Here is a 19,642-nt window from a genome sequence, read left to right as displayed (position 1 = left end):
TTATTTGAGCACTTTTATACAAAAAAAAAAAAATACTGTATGTATATATATATATATATATATATATACACAGTCAAACCTAAATTTATTCAGACACCAGATATAATTTTTGATGTTTTTGTTTGTACTAGTGGGTGCAAGACACTATAGTTCATTTATGTAAGTGAAGATAGCAAAATAAAGAAAACTGTCACATATTATACCAAAAAAATTCTTCATACAGTGAACTACCAGTAAAATTGATTAAAAAAAAATTGGGACCAAAAATTATTCAGACACTTTGACCTGACCATGTTTTGTCTTTTTTAAAATTTTTTATCTGTCATTATCAAGATGAATTTGGTCTGACAGACCATTTTCTAAACGATAGCGAATAAACTGTGATAATGTGTGAAATGTTGAAGGTGTCTGAATAAATTTAGGTTTGACTGTAAGAAATATATAAAACAAAGTTATATATTTTTTACTTATGTGTTTATGTTGTAATATATGAATGTTATGATCTGTTGGTGACACTTTAAAATTAAAGATTACTTTAAGAGAATATAGTTTATGAAATAGTTACAGGGCTAGTTGTCACGCTTTATTTATTTTCTTTATTGACACATACTTTAACATAGAGGACCATGTTGTCACAGTATATGCGTTATGGAACCTGACATTAAACAATGAAATAATAAAAACAACCAAATGCAAAAGGTAGCCTACAAAATATCAAACAACTGTTTTAGCCAACAAATACTGTAATTAATACATTTATAACATTAACAAGACACACACACACACACACACACACACACACACACACATATGAATAGGTATAAATGATCCTGAGAAGTTAGTTTCAGTTAAAATACTATTGTCTGAATGTTTGCCAGTGATTTTATTGTTCACTTGCTTACCCAAGAGTTATAGCAAAAATAAGATTTTAGTACCAGAAGCATTCATGTGCATTAGTGCTTAACTTTATAAGAACACAGCTGTAAATAGATTTACTAATGAAATAAAATGTTCTATGCAAGAAGCCTGATCATGGAGAAGAGATTTCGCATAAGAACAGATTGTGCTAAGAGAAGAATTTCACCAGGAGGCAATGAGGTCTGCATGAAGACATCTAACAGATCTCAGCTTTCAACTCAAGACCAACAGGTAATAAAGAAACACACATTAGAAGCTGTGCAGACTGGGCCTGCCTGTCACTTATCAGTCTCTTTCACCTCACAGAACATGATCAGAGACTGCAGGCTGGTTCAGTTGCTGAGAAACAGCAAGCTAGGTTGTTGGCTGAGTGAGATCTGTGCAGGTAGTGTCGCACTCCAGCTGCTGACAGCCGGCCTCTTCCTGCTGGTTGTCTGGCTCCTGGCAGAACTGCACATAGTTCTGCCCTGCCTCCTTCTGTGTGGCTGCCTCTTTGATGGGCCACTCAGGAGGGCAGTGAACACAGCCTGGAACTGGATTACAGTTTCTGTAAGGGCTAAAGCGGTGGAGAAGATGCTGCACACTGATGGATGTTCAGAGGGAACAAGGTCATAACCTTGCGATCAAACACTAATGATTAACTACACTAAAATCCACCTTGAGTTGGGCAATTAAATTAAAGAGGAATTTTGAATCCGAATGTAATCTGTCTATAAAAGTGTGGTCATATTTACCATTGCTTGGAGAAAGAAAAATGGACCAGATGTGACAAAATTTGATGAATAATAAGGGAATAATGAAGACAAATTAATCCTATATAACTGCTTCAATTAACTGAACACAATTTTAGCTCATTGTCTGCTTTCGGCTGCATTGAAATAGAGCCTGACCCTGCATTGCCGGAGTAGCCATGGCAACAGACCACAGATTGTCCTCGTGCACATTTTCCAGCACTGGCGAGTTACAGAGCTGCTTATTTTAATGAATCACTTGGAAAAATTCTGCTGAGTAGCATCCAGAACTATGGTCTCCGCCACTTTAATTAGCCTGTTATTTATACGGTTGCTAAGGGACACAAACACAGAGGAGGCAAAGAGAGTTTTCTTCCATTTATTAAGTTTGAAGCCCACTTATACAAAACTCATGAACTGCTTTTAGAACACTTTGATAGCTTTCCAAACATTTGGAAATAAATTAAGGAGAAGAAGTAAACAGCAACACACAAAAATAAAAACATTAAAAAAGAATGAATTATGACAGGTGAATATCAGGAATATGAGGAAATGCATCCCTCACAGAAAGGCATTGTTTAGTCACATGTGCTACTCTTTTAGGTAATAAGCTCTTAAACAAATCCAACAGAATCAGTTTTAACCTTCTAACTAAATGATGTTGGGGAACTTCAAACAAGTACAATTCCTTAATATTGAACAAATACTCTATTTGTGTCAGCTGTCTTGTTATCCAATGAAAAAATGACTGGTGGATTACATTGTTTCAGACAGGTTATTACTGACATGTACAAGGGTCATGCGAGTGTTAAGTGTTATGACGTGACACTTTTCTCCTGAATTATCACTATCGTAAGACATAAAAACAGCACATTAAACAGAGGTCTATAGAGTTTCACTGTAAATCCCAAAGGTATTAAGAAAACAGAACATGCAATGCCATTTGTAAATGCAGCTGTGAAAATGTGTGCGTGTCACGGTATCCGAGTTAAAATCCCTTTTCTAGCTTTGTCCACATTGACCTAGTATATCAACAATGGATTGTGTCCGTATTCATGTAAAGTATCTGCTGACCTGTGATCAAGCACCCTGGCAGAGTTAAGTGTGAGTTTGTGCGTGCGTGAAAGCCTAGTGTAGCGAAATACACAACAACCTTCAAATACTTACAATCGTCACTCTTTCTTTATGAATCAACATTAATGTTCAATAATCAAACGATACTGAAGTAAAGTTTAATAAAATGCTTATATATCAGGACACTACTGAGATCTTTGTGTGAGAGAATGAGTGTGTTTTGCTCTGGGTTTTTTGTAGAGCATCTCAAGAGTTGCTTCCCAAAGAAGTATTATTATTATTATTTATGTTATTAAAATACCAATAAACAAACAAGCAGAGCAAAAGAAAAGAGAATCCGACTGGACACAGCAAAATTTCTGTACACAAGTTTTAAGAAAAGAGAAAGAAGTTTGGCAGGGCGAGTAGAGAGATTTCGGAGGGGAATTGGGAAGGTAAAGCTGCCCCAGATAGGGGTAGTTTGCTGAAGGTGGCATTATCAAACTGAATTTGTTCTGACACAGTTTAACTTTGAGTTCTTGTTATATTTTATTACCATTTTCTATACGATAGCGAATAAACTGTGATAATGTGTGAAATGTTGAAGGTGTCTGAATAAATTTAGGTTTGACTGTAAGAAATATATAAAACAAAGTTATATACTTATGTGTTATGTGTTTATGTTGTAATATATGAATGTTATGATCTGTTGGTGACACTTTAAAATTAAAGTAAGAGAATAGAGAATATAGTTTATGAAATAGTTACAGGGCTAGTTGTCACGCTTTATTTATTTTCTTTATTGACACATACTTTAACATAGAGGACCATGTTGTCACAGTATATGCGTTATGGAACCTGACATTAAACAATGAAATAATAAAAACAACCAAATGCAAAAGGTAGCCTACAAAATATCAAACAACTGTTTTAGCCAACAAATACTGTAATTAATACATTTATAACATTAACAAGACACACACACACACACACACACACACACACACATATGAATAGGTATAAATGATCCTGAGAAGTTAGTGTTTCAGTTAAAATACTATTGTCTGAATGTTTGCCAGTGATTTTATTGTTCACTTGCTTACCCAAGAGTTATAGCAAAAATAAGATTTTAGTACCAGAAGCATTCATGTGCATTAGTGCTTAACTTTATAAGAACACAGCTGTAAATAGATTTACTAATGAAATAAAATGTTCTATGCAAGAAGCCTGATCATGGAGAAGAGATTTCGCATAAGAACAGATTGTGCTAAGAGAAGAATTTCACCAGGAGGCAATGAGGTCTGCATGAAGACATCTAACAGATCTCAGCTTTCAACTCAAGACCAACAGGTAATAAAGAAACACACATTAGAAGCTGTGCAGACTGGGCCTGCCTGTCACTTATCAGTCTCTTTCACCTCACAGAACATGATCAGAGACTGCAGGCTGGTTCAGTTGCTGAGAAACAGCAAGCTAGGTTGTTGGCTGAGTGAGATCTGTGCAGGTAGTGTCGCACTCCAGCTGCTGACAGCCGGCCTCTTCCTGCTGGTTGTCTGGCTCCTGGCAGAACTGCACATAGTTCTGCCCTGCCTCCTTCTGTGTGGCTGCCTCTTTGATGGGCCACTCAGGAGGGCAGTGAACACAGCCTGGAACTGGATTACAGTTTCTGTAAGGGCTAAAGCGGTGGAGAAGATGCTGCACACTGATGGATGTTCAGAGGGAACAAGGTCATAACCTTGCGATCAAACACTAATGATTAACTACACTAAAATCCACCTTGAGTTGGGCAATTAAATTAAAGAGGAATTTTGAATCCGAATGTAATCTGTCTATAAAGGTGTGGTCATATTTACCATTGCTTGGAGAAAGAAAAATGGACCAGATGTGACAAAATTTGATGAATAATAAGGGAATAATGAAGACAAATTAATCCTATATAACTGCTTCAATTAACTGAACACAATTTTAGCTCATTGTCTGCTTTCGGCTGCATTGAAATAGAGCCTGACCCTGCATTGCCGGAGTAGCCATGGCAACAGACCACAGATTGTCCTCGTGCACATTTTCCAGCACTGGCGAGTTACAGAGCTGCTTATTTTAATGAATCACTTGGAAAAATTCTGCTGAGTAGCATCCAGAACTATGGTCTCCGCCACTTTAATTAGCCTGTTATTTATACGGTTGCTAAGGGACACAAACACAGAGGAGGCAAAGAGAGTTTTCTTCCATTTATTAAGTTTGAAGCCCACTTATACAAAACTCATGAACTGCTTTTAGAACACTTTGATAGCTTTCCAAACATTTGGAAATAAATTAAGGAGAAGAAGTAAACAGCAACACACAAAAATAAAAACATTAAAAAAGAATGAATTATGACAGGTGAATATCAGGAATATGAGGAAATGCATCCCTCACAGAAAGGCATTGTTTAGTCACATGTGCTACTCTTTTAGGTAATAAGCTCTTAAACAAATCCAACAGAATCAGTTTTAACCTTCTAACTAAATGATGTTGGGGAACTTCAAACAAGTACAATTCCTTAATATTGAACAAATACTCTATTTGTGTCAGCTGTCTTGTTATCCAATGAAAAAATGACTGGTGGATTACATTGTTTCAGACAGGTTATTACTGACATGTACAAGGGTCATGCGAGTGTTAAGTGTTATGACGTGACACTTTTCTCCTGAATTATCACTATCGTAAGACATAAAAACAGCACATTAAACAGAGGTCTATAGAGTTTCACTGTAAATCCCAAAGGTATTAAGAAAACAGAACATGCAATGCCATTTGTAAATGCAGCTGTGAAAATGTGTGCGTGTCACGGTATCCGAGTTAAAATCCCTTTTCTAGCTTTGTCCACATTGACCTAGTATATCAACAATGGATTGTGTCCGTATTCATGTAAAGTATCTGCTGACCTGTGATCAAGCACCCTGGCAGAGTTAAGTGTGAGTTTGTGCGTGCGTGAAAGCCTAGTGTAGCGAAATACACAACAACCTTCAAATACTTACAATCGTCACTCTTTCTTTATGAATCAACATTAATGTTCAATAATCAAACGATACTGAAGTAAAGTTTAATAAAATGCTTATATATCAGGACACTACTGAGATCTTTGTGTGAGAGAATGAGTGTGTTTTGCTCTGGGTTTTTTGTAGAGCATCTCAAGAGTTGCTTCCCAAAGAAGTATTATTATTATTATTTATGTTATTAAAATACCAATAAACAAACAAGCAGAGCAAAAGAAAAGAGAATCCGACTGGACACAGCAAAATTTCTGTACACAAGTTTTAAGAAAAGAGAAAGAAGTTTGGCAGGGCGAGTAGAGAGATTTCGGAGGGGAATTGGGAAGGTAAAGCTGCCCCAGATAGGGGTAGTTTGCTGAAGGTGGGGGGGATGGAGGGTGTGGTTCTGGGTGGCAAGCCGCTCACCTCTTCTTGGGGGCTTGGGCCGTACGGGGCGGGGTCACAGGTCGCCCTGAGTTGACCCCGCTGTACTGATACTTTGCCTTCTTTTCTGATGGCTTCAGGATCTGAGAGAGAAAAGAGAGTGTGAATACATTGTGAGAGCAATGCACCGTGTGTGTGTGTGTGTGTGTGTGTGGATGATAACACACCTGAAAAGAGCACCTTCTAACTAAATGATGTTGGGGAACTTCAAACAAGTACAATTCCTTAATATTGAACAAATACTCTATTTGTGTCAGCTGTCTTGTTATCCAATGAAAAAATGACTGGTGGATTACATTGTTTCAGACAGGTTATTACTGACATGTACAAGGGTCATGCGAGTGTTAAGTGTTATGACGTGACACTTTTCTCCTGAATTATCACTATCGTAAGACATAAAAACAGCACATTAAACAGAGGTCTATAGAGTTTCACTGTAAATCCCAAAGGTATTAAGAAAACAGAACATGCAATGCCATTTGTAAATGCAGCTGTGAAAATGTGTGCGTGTCACGGTATCCGAGTTAAAATCCCTTTTCTAGCTTTGTCCACATTGACCTAGTATATCAACAATGGATTGTGTCCGTATTCATGTAAAGTATCTGCTGACCTGTGATCAAGCACCCTGGCAGAGTTAAGTGTGAGTTTGTGCGTGCGTGAAAGCCTAGTGTAGCGAAATACACAACAACCTTCAAATACTTACAATCGCCACTCTTTCTTTATGAATCAACATTAATGTTCAATAATCAAAGAGTACTGAAGTAAAGTTTAATAAAATGCTTATATATCAGGACACTACTGAGATCTTTGTGTGAGAGAATGAGTGTGTTTTGCTCTGGGTTTTTTGTAGAGCATCTCAAGAGTTGCTTCCCAAAGAAGTATTATTATTATTATTTATGTTATTAAAATACCAATAAACAAACAAGCAGAGCAAAAGAAAAGAGAATCCGACTGGACACAGCAAAATTTCTGTACACAAGTTTTAAGAAAAGAGAAAGAAGTTTGGCAGGGCGAGTAGAGAGATTTCGGAGGGGAATTGGGAAGGTAAAGCTGCCCCAGATAGGGGTAGTTTGCTGAAGGTGGGGGGGATGGAGGGTGTGGTTCTGGGTGGCAAGCCGCTCACCTCTTCTTGGGGGCTTGGGCCGTACGGGGCGGGGTCACAGGTCGCCCTGAGTTGACCCCGCTGTACTGATACTTTGCCTTCTTTTCTGATGGCTTCAGGATCTGAGAGAGAAAAGAGAGTGTGTGAATACATTGTGAGAGCAATGCACCGTGTGTGTGTGTGTGTGTGGATGATAACACACCTGAAAAGAGCACATGAGTGACTCATCCACACTCATCATTCCACCGGCATTGTCAAACTCCCCACAGTAGTTTGGCGCCGAGAAAAGAGTGACCAACTGCCGCTTTGCAAAGAACTCATAACCATCTTCAACCACCTGCGAAACACAACACACTCACTGCACAAACTAAAACACGATCTACATATAGAAGCCTTAACCACAATTATTCCAAGTTACGACATGGATAGTGATCCTGACTGGTTAAAATTAATTAGTACCTGATGTGCCCTGCAGATTAGGTCCAGATCGTGGCGGTTGAGGAATTTGCTGACTACGTCGGCACCAAAAGTGAATGAAACGCCACGATCGTTTTCCCCCCATCCCTGAACGTCCTTATCTGGGTCCGACCACAGCAAATCACACAGCAACCCTGCAAGACCGAGAGACAGAGAATATGTATCTGTGATAGGGATGTAACGGTATGAAAATTTCTTATCACGATTATAGTGACCAAAATTATCACGGTTATCGGTATTATCACGGTATTGTTAAAATGTGCTGGAAATGTTCAAAAAGTACTGACACACAAATCATGTCATCAAGTTTTACATTTAAAATCAACAAACAACAAATAAAATGAGTTTTTGTTTGCATAACTAAAACAATAACATTGCCAATGATGTCCGGATTTTAAATGACAACATGACTAATGTAAATATCTAATGTAAATATCAAATATCTAATGCAATAAAACTGTGTTTTATGCTTCAGGGCTCCAGACTCATTCTTCCCACTGGTCGCTCTTTTGCGACTAACTTTCTCAGTTGGTCACACCAGCACATAGCTACAGAACATTTAGCAAACACTGAGGAATCAAATAAATAAAAAAGAGAGCTTACATAGCATAACGTGAGGTAAACAGCAAAGATAACAAGCTTTTCAAAATGAAAACAAAAAGAAAAGTAAAACTAAACTTGCTGTCAGTGACAGAGCTTGCATGTTTTTTTCCCCCCACAAGAATACCAACATGTTCACCTTTGGTTTAAGAAGCGGTCTTTTACTTTACTTTAGCATGAAAACCATCCATCCTTTCCTCAATATTCGCATCATTTTTGCTGCATGCACCTTCGCGTTCGTGCTGACGCGGCGAGTATAAACCAGGCTCTACACTCTATAAGCGCTGCGCAGTTCAAACGAGTCGCGTGGTTTCGTTATGCTTTCAGTTTCGTTTGCCGTTTGATGTTTCACATATGCAAAAGATATGGCAGCGCTTATGAGTTAAACAATGCGGTGGTCGCGCCAGTGCGACAGCACACAAAATTTAGTCGCACGGGCAGAAAAAATGATCGCAAAATGCGACCATTTGGTCGCACTCTGGAGCCCTGTGCAGTACAATATTTATTTATCCTCAGTTGTTCAAATTGCGGTAATCAAATACGGTTATAGTGATAATTAAAATATGAAACGGTAATACTAACCGTGGGGTATTTTATCACGATTTATCGTCAAACACCGGTTATCGTTACATCCCTAATCGGTGATAATATTTCATTACATCGAAATGTTTTTATTAGTGGTCAACCAATATTAAATGTAAATGTAATGTTATACTAGGTGACTAACTGAAATAAATTTTAAGCTGGAAATAAATGAAAACTAAAACTCAAACTGAAAATCTAAAAATAAAAGACAATTTAAACTGTTAATAAAAACTATCTATAAAAATAGCCTCCCTGTAGCTCAATAAGAAGAGTACGACACTAGCAACACAAGATCATATGTTCGATTCAAAGGGAAAGCAAGAACTGATAAAATTTGTATCATGACTGTCTTTTTGGATAAACACGTCTGACAAATGCATAAATGTAAAGGTAAACTATAATACATATAATAAATAATACTAAAATAACACTGTATACAATTTAATTGCAGGAAATATTTTAATAAAGAAAATGTCAAAGGTTGTCAGATTTTACAATTGAGACATTAGTGATTCATCGGCCTAAAACAAGTATTTGTTTTTGTAATATATTCGCATACACACCTGTATCTGGGACGTCAGTTGGTCGCATAATCCGACGTATCTGTTCCATTGACTGCAGATCAGGAGAGAGACCTAGAACCCAGACATAAAAAAGACAAGTCATCACACAGAAAAAGTGTTACAAAGAGCATGCATTAATATTTTTAGTCTCAGCTGACCTATTTCATCAGGCCAAGAGTCACTTCTATAAAACTATCCATCTTTCATTCACCCGATCTCACCTCCATGGCAACAGAAAATCTTCTCATCTATGATGGCAGCAATTGGGAGGCAGTTGAAGCAGTCTGTGAACGTCTTCCAGAGTTTTATATTGAACCTGCGCTTGCCTGCGACAGAAAAATGTACATATTCATAACAATAAAGTATGATCCATGATCTGAAAGTTTGTTAAGTGGGTGAAAAATCAATATGATTTCAGATTATTTGGTGTGGGTGTGTGTTAACGTTTGGTGTATTTATATATGCATATGCTCAGATGCTCACACTCATCATAGAAGCCATAGATTCGGTTGATGGAGGCGCACTCGTGGTTTCCCCTCAAGAGGAAGAAATTTTCGGGGTATTTGATCTTATAGGCCAATAGGAGGCAGATGGTCTCCAAAGATTGTTTCCCTCGGTCCACATAATCACCCAGAAAGAGATAGTTCGCCTCCGGTGGAAAACCACCGTATTCAAACAACCTCAACAAATCTGTATACTGGCCATGGATGTCACCTAGAGACAGAGAGTTATAAAACAGACATAATAAATCAATAGTTATATGGATTTTGTCAGATTAGGATTCAGAAAAGAAAAGAAAATAGTGGCCTAAAGATCTCAACATGCAAAATTCAGGTTAATGACTCTGGCACGCACGCACGCACGCACACACACACACACACAGGGGTCTCAGGTGTGCCACAGAGAGAAGAGAAATGACCTCAAACCTATCCTCATTACATTCATATTTATAACCTGCTCTACATACACGCTGGTTTCCAAAATCTTAAGAGATAGTGGGGAAGGAATGTTCTCCACTCTGAAAAAGGGGAGTATCGAACCTACCACAGATTTTAAGTGGAGCCTCCAACTCCAGCAGGATGGGCTGACTGAGAAAGATCTCTCGAGATTTAATGCAGAGTCCTCGAACTTCTGCTTCCGTCATCTGAACGATCTTCCCAGGACGACATCCTCGCACTGGAACAGTAGACATCAACATTTGTTAATATCTAGTTAACATCATTTCCTAAGTGTGACAAATTTATTGCAGCCTCAATAACTGGGTCAAATGTGGGATTTTCTAATCACTCAATGTTCTAATTGGCCCACTTATCATACAGTCATCCACTGAAACATAATGTACACAAAAATAGACTTTCACAATCTGGCAAATTGGCTCTGATCTGATTGATCAGATTTTTAATGCCTGGAAACAATGGCATGTTTATAAGGAGCTGCATGAGCACTTCGGAAGAACTAGCCACTAGATTTGCCAAAGGTTGGATTGTTGTGACATTAAATCTTTGAAGGACATTCAGAGTTATGCTCGGTAAGCTAGATATCTATGAGAAGAATTATATATTTAGTTTTTTTTTTCTGATTGAATACAACGAATTAATCTGTGCTTATTATTTGAATTAGATTTTTTTTCCAAACTGGTCTTTTACCATAGTAACCATTTCAGATAGCCACTATAAACATTTAAAACCATGGTTGGTAACTTCATATGTTTATCAGACAGGTCTCTCCCTGTCTAAGTGGGCCAGAAGAACAGGCTGCAAAGTGGACTTTGTCAATATTCAAAAGTCTTGCTGTGCCTTTATCCAATCAGGGTCTAATGTGACAAATATAAATATATATAAAAACACACACAACTTTGATTTAACTGATCATGATACTTTTATTTGAACATTTTCTTATGATTTACACTACCATTCAACAGTTTGGGGTCATTAAGAAATTAATAATTTTATTCAGCAAGGATGTATTAAATTGATGGAAAAAAGATTACAAATAATTTTACTAGGAATGTCGCAATAATCAATATATGCACTTATCGCGCAATATATGTACATGACCTCAATAATGTTTGGTGACGTAATATATCGGCCATTATATTTACTTAAATTAATGTCACCATGTTTTGTACATTCCACTTGCACCTGTGTCTTTTGCACCTTCTTGTACATAATGTGGTGTAGTCATGAGGTGCTAGTTCAAATTTAAAAAATGCTTCTACAAACAAAGTTTCATCTGCAGATATGGCCTTGTTTAGGGATCTGTGCCTTTGTGCATACAGACATCTGACTGCCGAGTAGTGATTGTGTTTTTCAGCAATAGTGTGCAACTTTAATTTACAGAGAAAAGAAGGTCTGGGAAAAATCTCCATACAAGTTCTTTGTGCATTTTTCTTTTTTTTTTACTTGTTACTTTGCACTTTTTGTTAGAAAATTTTTATTTATTTTTTATTCAAGTTTTTTAAGGTATCTAATATTTTGATACTTAATTTCAATGATCTAAATATTCTTCAAAATTAAAAGTTTGTTGTCATTTGGAAGTGTAGGCCTTCTTGCATTATTATGCTGTTACATTATGATTATATGTTCAGTGGCATAAAATGGTCTTTAAAATGACAATAATATAGTTTATCGCAATTATTTCTGGGGCAATATATCGCACAACAAAAAGTTGTTATCGTGACAGGCCTAACTTTTACATTGTTACAAAAAAATATTTTTCATATAAATGCTGTTATTTTTTAATCAAAGAATCCTGAAAAAAACATTTATGACGTTTTCCACGAAAATATTAAACAGAACAACAGTTTTCAACATTGATATTAATAACAAATATTTCTTGAACATTAAATCAGCATATTAGAATGATTTTTGAATGTCACGTTACACTGAAGACTGAAGTAATGGCTGCTGAAAATTCGGCTTTGTCATCAAAGGAATAAATTACGCTTTAAAATACATTAAAATTGAAAACAGTTATTTTAAATTGTAATAATTTTTCACAATATTACCGTTTTCCTATATTATTAAGTAAAAAAAAGCAACCTTAGTGAGTATAAGAGACTTCGTTCATAATCATTGAAAAATCACACCAAACCCAAACATTAAATGTTAGTGTACATTTTATAATAAATACATTTCCATACGTCTTGCTCACATAGTGATGTCAGTGAATTCTGCTGTTTATGTGAGTGGGAATCTTGAGTGTCTGGAATTCTGCAGGAATGTTCCCGCCTTGGCAAGCACAGTCGAGACTGTTAAACAACCATTTTGCAGAGCAGTTTGTCTAAGACCTTCATATGAGAAACTACAAGTGAGAACCTGTAGCCATAATTCACTATGAGACGAGGAGAATGACAAATTAGAAAAGTGTGTGTGCCGTGTGTGTGGGGAGAAAAAGTAGAATAGCTGAGAGACAGTATATATGTCACAGAGAAGGAAAAGTTGTGCTCTTTTCTTACAGCCATGATTACGGTTATATAATAGCACTAACCATTTTAGTCTTCAGGCCGTCCACCCTCACAATATCCCACACAAACCAGAAATGTTGGAGACTCTTTGAAAAGAATGCTGTAACCCCAACTACTGTGTGTGTGAGTAAAGTGAAGAGCACTTTACGAGATTGCAAGCATGGTGCCATTTGTACAGATTGAAGGGTGTGTGTGTATAAGTCTATGAATTGATGAAATGCCCGTTATTGCAGCATGACTAAACATAAGGAAAATCTGATTGTGTGTATGTGTGTGTTTGACAAGCCACAGTCCAGACCAGTCTGAGCTAGATTATGAGCTTGCTAGAAACAACTTGTTCAAAGTGGCAATCGACTTCAATTCATAAAAATAATTCATCGCTCTGATTCCTTATTTATCATGTTAGGGTCACATTACATAACAATACATAAGAACGAAATGACACAGACAAGCTAAACTGATCCACTTTCCCGCTAAAGCATTTTACAGCAATCCACAAGATTATCCAAGTCCTGATGGGCAGTCACTAGACGACCACCGTGGGACAGCAGGCCACTTGATCTTCACAGACAGAGGAGTGTGATTGAGAGACACAGATGGAACATGAGAGAAACATACAGAGATGTGTCTGTGGGACCATGAGAATCGAAGTGTGAAGAAGCGAAAAATGGGACGTTAGGGTTACACAGAATCACAGATGGCATTGCTGAGTGAGGGTCAGCAGGAGGGTGTTGGGACAGATGGACGGGCACGAGGCCATATCGGTTATTAGGGTGGTGCAATAATCCACAGAGCTTGCCTTTATAAAAAGTAACTGAACAGCAGAAGTTTGTGTAGTAGCAGAAGTCACTGAGATGGACAGAAATAACCAAGGATAGAGAGACAGAAACATTTGTCTTTCTACGACTTACAAAACTCTCTAATATTGAATGTACAGGCTAGTAAATGGTTCCAGCATTTATAAAAGGCATTTATTAAAGCCAACAATCCAGTCTACAGTACAGGAAACATTACAGAGCCAAGCGGCCAAACACCAGATTGCAGAAGATTATAATAAATTATTATAAAGATTATTCATGTTAAGTAGAATGTGATGTTCTGATTTAAATGTATTTTACGGTAGGAAGATGATACACTGTAACAGAGAACAAAATTAGCATTCCTTTCATTAATTATTCACTTCTGACATCCTGAAAATAAAGCGAACTTTTGCAGACAGAGTAAAGTTACTTTACAAGAGCAAATAAAGTGTAACATTACTAAGAGAATATAGTGTAATGTTACAGAGAGAATATTTAGTGTGCATTATTACGACGCAAATTCAGTGTGACATTACTGAAGAGAACACAAAGTAATGTCACAAAGGGATTGTAACCTAACGTTGATAAAAGATCAATGTAACATTATGAAAAAATATATATAACATTACACTGAACCCACTGCATAATAAAACACTATTCTTTTCATAAAGTTACATTGTATTCTTTTAGTAAGGTTATGCTATATTCCCTTTATGACATTACTTTGTATTCTCCTTAGCAACGTTACACTGAATCCTCTTCATAATGATAATGAACACTATAACTTATATTCCATGTAACACTGTAATGTTATTAAGAAGAAAACAAAATAAAGTCATAAAAGGGAACGTAGTGCAACATTACTAAAAGAATGCAGTCTAATATTATTAAGAGAATATTTATTGGTTCATTATGAAGAGGATTCAGTTTAATACTCGGTGTAATATAAATATAAGAACTGAAAACAATTAAAGTTAATCGTTGCTAAGAGAAAAAACAGTGCGATAAGAGACTAGCGTAACGCTGTAAACATACAGTGTACCATTATGTGTAAGATTCGGTGCAATATTACAACAAATTCAGTGTAACGCTAATAGGAGGATTTAGAAAACACACTGGTAACATTAATCAAGAGTAAGCACACGGTAACCTTGTATAGTGAATACAGTATGAGGACAGTCGAATGGAGAATCAGAATTAACGTTACGTCGGTTACATTCGCCTGAAGTCAACGACACAGCGGACACAGCGGACACTGCATCGTCCTGCCCTCTCTCACATTTGCTCGGTTTCTTTAACAACGGCTGTATAAAAAAACTACAGGCCTTCACTTCTCGTCCCAGCTTCGCTAGATAAAGGCAAGGTTAGCTCTAATCTGAAACTCCCATCGCTGGTATATAGGCTGTCCAAACCCCAGGGCCACTGCCGTGTTTGTAAACAGGGCGCAGATAGCCCTCTCTTTACGCGCACAATTTCCCATTCACCAGCAGAAAAACAGATCACGACAAGTAGCTAATTACCGGGTATGTTTATATAAACGTTAAAATGCCTTCACTTCCTAACAGCTCACCTTCAAGAAGCCGAGAAATGAGACTGTCGACGTTTAATTCCCCCTCCGCCATCTTCAGAGCCGAGTTCTGCATGCAGCGCTTCCAGCAACGGCCGCTAGGTGGCGCTCGCAATGACGTCATTCACTTAGTTACAAGCGGTTACGTCAATATCAATGATCTCTTCGTGAATATTTAATCGCTTTGAAGGCCAACTTTTGACCTGTTGAAAGCAACTTAAATGTTAATGGTATTTTCTATTGTTTAACGTTTGGAGATTTGTGTATCTGGTTTCCCTTCCAGGAGGATTTTTTATCAGAGTACGTTGACTTTTGGCATTTATTTTTTCACTTAGGCTATATTTTATATATAATCAGTAATAATTTATTAAGCTTGATTCGGATTACAGTGTGTTCTGTGAGTAAAATTAATTACATTGAAAATAATTCATTTTGTTTATTGTATTTTTTGCAAGCCATCACTTTCCTGTGCTTGTGTAACAAAATGCTCATAAATATAACACGTTTAAATAAAATTTATCTTAACTAAATTTATATTAACTGCTCATGTAGGTTGTATATTATGATAATTTAGTATCCCAGAGGCTTCGCTGCGTTACTAGCGAAGCTGCCATCCTCTGATCACTTAAAATACTTGAGAACTGAATCAGAGGAGCATGAAAAGAGAAAAACGGACGATACAGAGAAGTTAAGAGAACATCTTAAAAAAAAAAAAAAAAACAAGTATTAAAAAAAAATAACACACACATGAAAAAGTATATATTCAAAGTTGCAATTCTCTAATTCTGTAACAAATACAGGGAAATAATAATCTATAAATCTTTCAAAAAACAATATACCAAAAATAATTACAAAAATACTGTTGAGCAAATTGCACTTTAATTAAACAACAATTAAACAAAATAATATTTTTTATTTCACTACTTTATTAAAATAAAAATATTAATTACAACGGTCTATACAAGTATTACAAGTATTTATCATTTAAATAATTTACACCAATACATTAATTTATTGACATATAAACACTTCATCTTGTTTTTATATCTAGGGTTGGAATTCAAAAATGTTCTCAACAGGAAAATCTATTCATAAATAAAATATATTTATGAAATATATATGCTTTTAATATAAAAAAAAAACGCAAAAAGGGAAAGCTTAGGGGTGGGTTTAGTCTATACATATATATATATACAGTGGGTACGGAAAGTATTCAGACCCCCTTCAATTTTTCACTCTTTGTTATATTGCAGCCATTTGCTAAAATCATTTAAGTTAATTTTTTTTCCTCATTAATGTACACACAGCACCTTTTTTTTTTTTTAAATCTTATTAGAACTTAGTTCCATTCATTTCTGTGCTTTCGTTTCTCTTTCTGTTCTTTCGTTCTCTGTAGTAGAAGATCATCCAGGTTATGACCCAACCAATAATCAAGCCTCCTACAGCCAGAACAGCAGCTGCCCAGGCCGGTACAGAATCACTGGGGCAATCTGCGGGGAGAGGGGTGCCTGGTGCAACTGTGGTGGGTACGGCAGTTGTAAGGACGTCAGAGACACTGTTTATTCGTGTAAAGATGAAGGGATGCTCCTGGAGAAGATATGAAGAGAGATCATTAATTGAAAGACCATGCTTGGTTATGTTGTTCTGACAGTGGTTTCCATTGGATATTTACTCACCTTTGTGGGACACTGGATCTTACTGCGGTCATATGTGAAATTATTGTAGTTTTGTTTACTGCCCACAGGCTCCAGCTAAAACCAAAACACAGGACATTTGCAGTTAAATACAATAAAGCTGCTGTGAGATTGTGTGTATGTATGTGTATTTACCATGTTGTTCCAGAGCGCAATTGCCATCTCTGCATGTCCACGCTCAGCGAAATGAAAACAATCCACAGAGAAGATAGTCAGGTCTGGTGTGCCATCCTAAAGCAGAAAGATTCATCTCTTAACATTAGCCATGATACTGAAACTCTAGGTTTAAGCTGTTGTAGCGTGAGTTCAAATGCGATCTCTAAAAGCATTACATTAGCCTAACATATTTATATACATATTTAAACATTTTATATCTGAATGTATTGTTTATATGTGATCTCATGAGGCTCTATAGAGAGAGAGGTATTTTAAGGGTGCTGACTTCGACCATTAGAATAACAGAGTTCTCGAAGAAAGGCTGTAGCACCACTGCAAAGTCCTGTCTTCCGTCATACCGTCCCCCATACACCAGCCTTTCAGTCTCCATCTGACACAGAAAACAACACTTCTATTATTGAAGGTCAAGATAATCTAAAGCCCACTCAGATAGACAGTTATCAATGAACTGACAACTTGATTGGCTACAGACCTGCAGATCTCTGTTGACCTTCTTCATTTCATTTATTTCTGGAGAGTTCTCACGAGGTTCCAGAAAACATGGACAAATGTTCCTGTCACACACACAGTCATGAAAATGCTGTTGGTGTACATGAGAACATAAAAACTGAACACTGATTTTTAGATTAAATTGTTTATTTATTGATTGACTTACTCTTGCAGGAGGCTGCAGCCCAATGTGTCCCTCTTTATCATTCGCAGATCCTCGATCTCTAAGATTCCCACAAAATTTACCAGCACTCTGGGAACCTGCACACACACACACACACACACACACAAGCGCACACACACGCACACACACACACGTTGGGTTTTCATGTGTTTTATAGGGACATTCCATATGTGCAAAGGTTTTTATACTGTCCAAACTGTATTTTCTATCCCCTTACCCTAACCCTGCCCCTCAAAGAAAACTTACTGCTATTTTAGATTTTCAAAATCTCATTCTATATGATTTATAATCTTGTTATATAATTTCACATTTAAATATAAGTGAAAATGTGTAATTGTCATGAAAATAATGTCACTGTGCAAAAACCCTTAATTTTTTATGCAAAATTATTTTCTAACTAATAAGAATTTAATTTCTTGTTTTTTTTTTTATTTTGTGGGTGAAAGAAGATTCATGAATGTGATATGGATCAGTAAATGCATCTCTCTCACCTCATTGTACAGCATGTCCAGACTGTCTCTGATGTGACTGATGTACTTAGAAGGAGACAGAGAAGCCTGGGTAGAGAAAAACACAACACACTTTTATTTCCCAGCAAAATGTAATTGTTATTTGCTGGTCTTAGATACGAAAAACAACATTTACATGACACAGTGGCACATCTCTGTTTGTTAGTATCAGAATGGATTTTAGCTGCTTAAAGGTCACTGCTGACGCTGAGGTTCTCTGATGCAAGAAGAAACCATTTTTGATGGTGAGCTGAGAGCCTTTATTAAGAATCATCCACTCACCCGGTCGTGACAGTACTGGCAAAGGTCATTTCCCCCAATGAATAGTGTCACCAGTTTCCAATCCTTCTCAAAGTCCACTTCCTGAAAAATGAGAGTAAAAATTGAATAAATCAGATTCTTTATTGCCCTACAATAATTGGTGGGATATGCTTTGTGCAGCAAAGATTTGGCACATGCCTATTTTAAAATATATTTATAAATGACATGCAGAAGACAGCAAACAGTAATTTGTATGTATTTTTTATTTATTCATCACAAAATTATTTAGAGCAACACTGTAAAAACATAGTTTTTTCGAAGTTGTGATTAAAATGAAGATTATTGGAGTACATATTTCAAGAAAATGCTATTTCAGTTTTTCTACTGTAAAATTTCACATTTAATTCAATGTGTTACTTGTCATTTCTTTGTAAATGTTTGTAAAATTTACTAGCAAATTCTGAGTGAAAATGATTTCTGCAACAATTTTTTTTCTGTGAATTTAATAGATTAAATAAGCATACTAACCGTGCTATTCTTTAAAGCTGTGATAAGATCCCTCACTTGTGCTGGTATATTACTGAATAGAAAGAAAGAAATCATTAGCTGAGAGGATACTGTAAATTGTGTTTGCATGATATGTCTGTGTGTTGCTTACCTTGCTTTGGCACCGCTCACTGCCATATTGAGGCCATTTGGCCGTTTACTTTTCCCCTTTGAGAAGCCGAAAACATTTGGATTGAACTTCTTAAGAATGTCTGATAACAAATAATGACACAAGGCACTCATGATTATCATGTTATTAAACAAGAATCATATCTGATAATAAGGATCAGAGCCATTAGTCTCATTCCTACACTCTAAAAAATGCTGGGTTGTTTTAACCCAACTTTGGGTCAAATATGGACTAACCCAACTGTTGGGCTAAATTTTTCAATTACATTTTTAACCCTAAAGTTGGGTTAGTCCATATTTGACCCAAAGTTGGGTTAAAACAACCCAGCATTTTTT

At 36.6% G+C, this 19,642-nt stretch overlaps 2 protein-coding genes across 2 annotated transcripts in view; both read right to left on the bottom strand.

Annotated features, from left to right (window-relative positions):
* Positions 1-4,916: 4,916 nt before the first annotated feature.
* LOC107654860 (serine/threonine-protein phosphatase PP1-beta catalytic subunit-like) lies at positions 4,917-15,428 on the bottom strand. The gene is made up of 9 exons (XM_016442146.1): positions 15,321-15,428; positions 10,529-10,660; positions 9,968-10,198; positions 9,706-9,810; positions 9,485-9,556; positions 7,719-7,870; positions 7,462-7,596; positions 6,338-7,381; positions 4,917-5,196 (listed from the first exon to the last, which is right to left on the bottom strand). Exons 1-8 carry the CDS (start codon positions 15,391-15,393, stop codon positions 7,277-7,279), a joined length of 1,005 nt encoding a protein of 334 aa, XP_016297632.1. The 5' UTR covers positions 15,394-15,428; the 3' UTR covers positions 4,917-5,196; positions 6,338-7,276.
* A 1,221-nt stretch (positions 15,429-16,649) lies between these two features.
* The window catches only part of LOC107654820 (phospholipase B1, membrane-associated-like), a 16,653-nt gene continuing 13,660 nt past the window's right edge, over positions 16,650-19,642 (bottom strand). Inside the window, exons 28-37 of the mRNA XM_016442068.1 lie at positions 19,290-19,389; positions 19,160-19,211; positions 18,653-18,733; positions 18,353-18,418; positions 17,844-17,938; positions 17,661-17,742; positions 17,454-17,558; positions 17,147-17,242; positions 16,994-17,068; positions 16,650-16,904 (exon numbers count right to left, since the gene is read on the bottom strand). Coding sequence (XP_016297554.1) covers positions 16,650-16,904; positions 16,994-17,068; positions 17,147-17,242; positions 17,454-17,558; positions 17,661-17,742; positions 17,844-17,938; positions 18,353-18,418; positions 18,653-18,733; positions 19,160-19,211; positions 19,290-19,389 — 1,007 coding nt within the window. The remainder of the gene's footprint in view (positions 16,905-16,993; positions 17,069-17,146; positions 17,243-17,453; positions 17,559-17,660; positions 17,743-17,843; positions 17,939-18,352; positions 18,419-18,652; positions 18,734-19,159; positions 19,212-19,289; positions 19,390-19,642) is intronic.

This window comes from Sinocyclocheilus anshuiensis, unplaced genomic scaffold (genome assembly GCF_001515605.1).
Source record: "Sinocyclocheilus anshuiensis isolate Anshui unplaced genomic scaffold, SAMN03320099.WGS_v1.1 scaffold335, whole genome shotgun sequence".
Lineage (NCBI taxonomy): Eukaryota > Metazoa > Chordata > Actinopteri > Cypriniformes > Cyprinidae > Sinocyclocheilus > Sinocyclocheilus anshuiensis.
The sequence above is the reverse complement of the archived record's forward strand: the minus strand, read 5'-3'. Positions and strand labels throughout refer to the sequence as shown.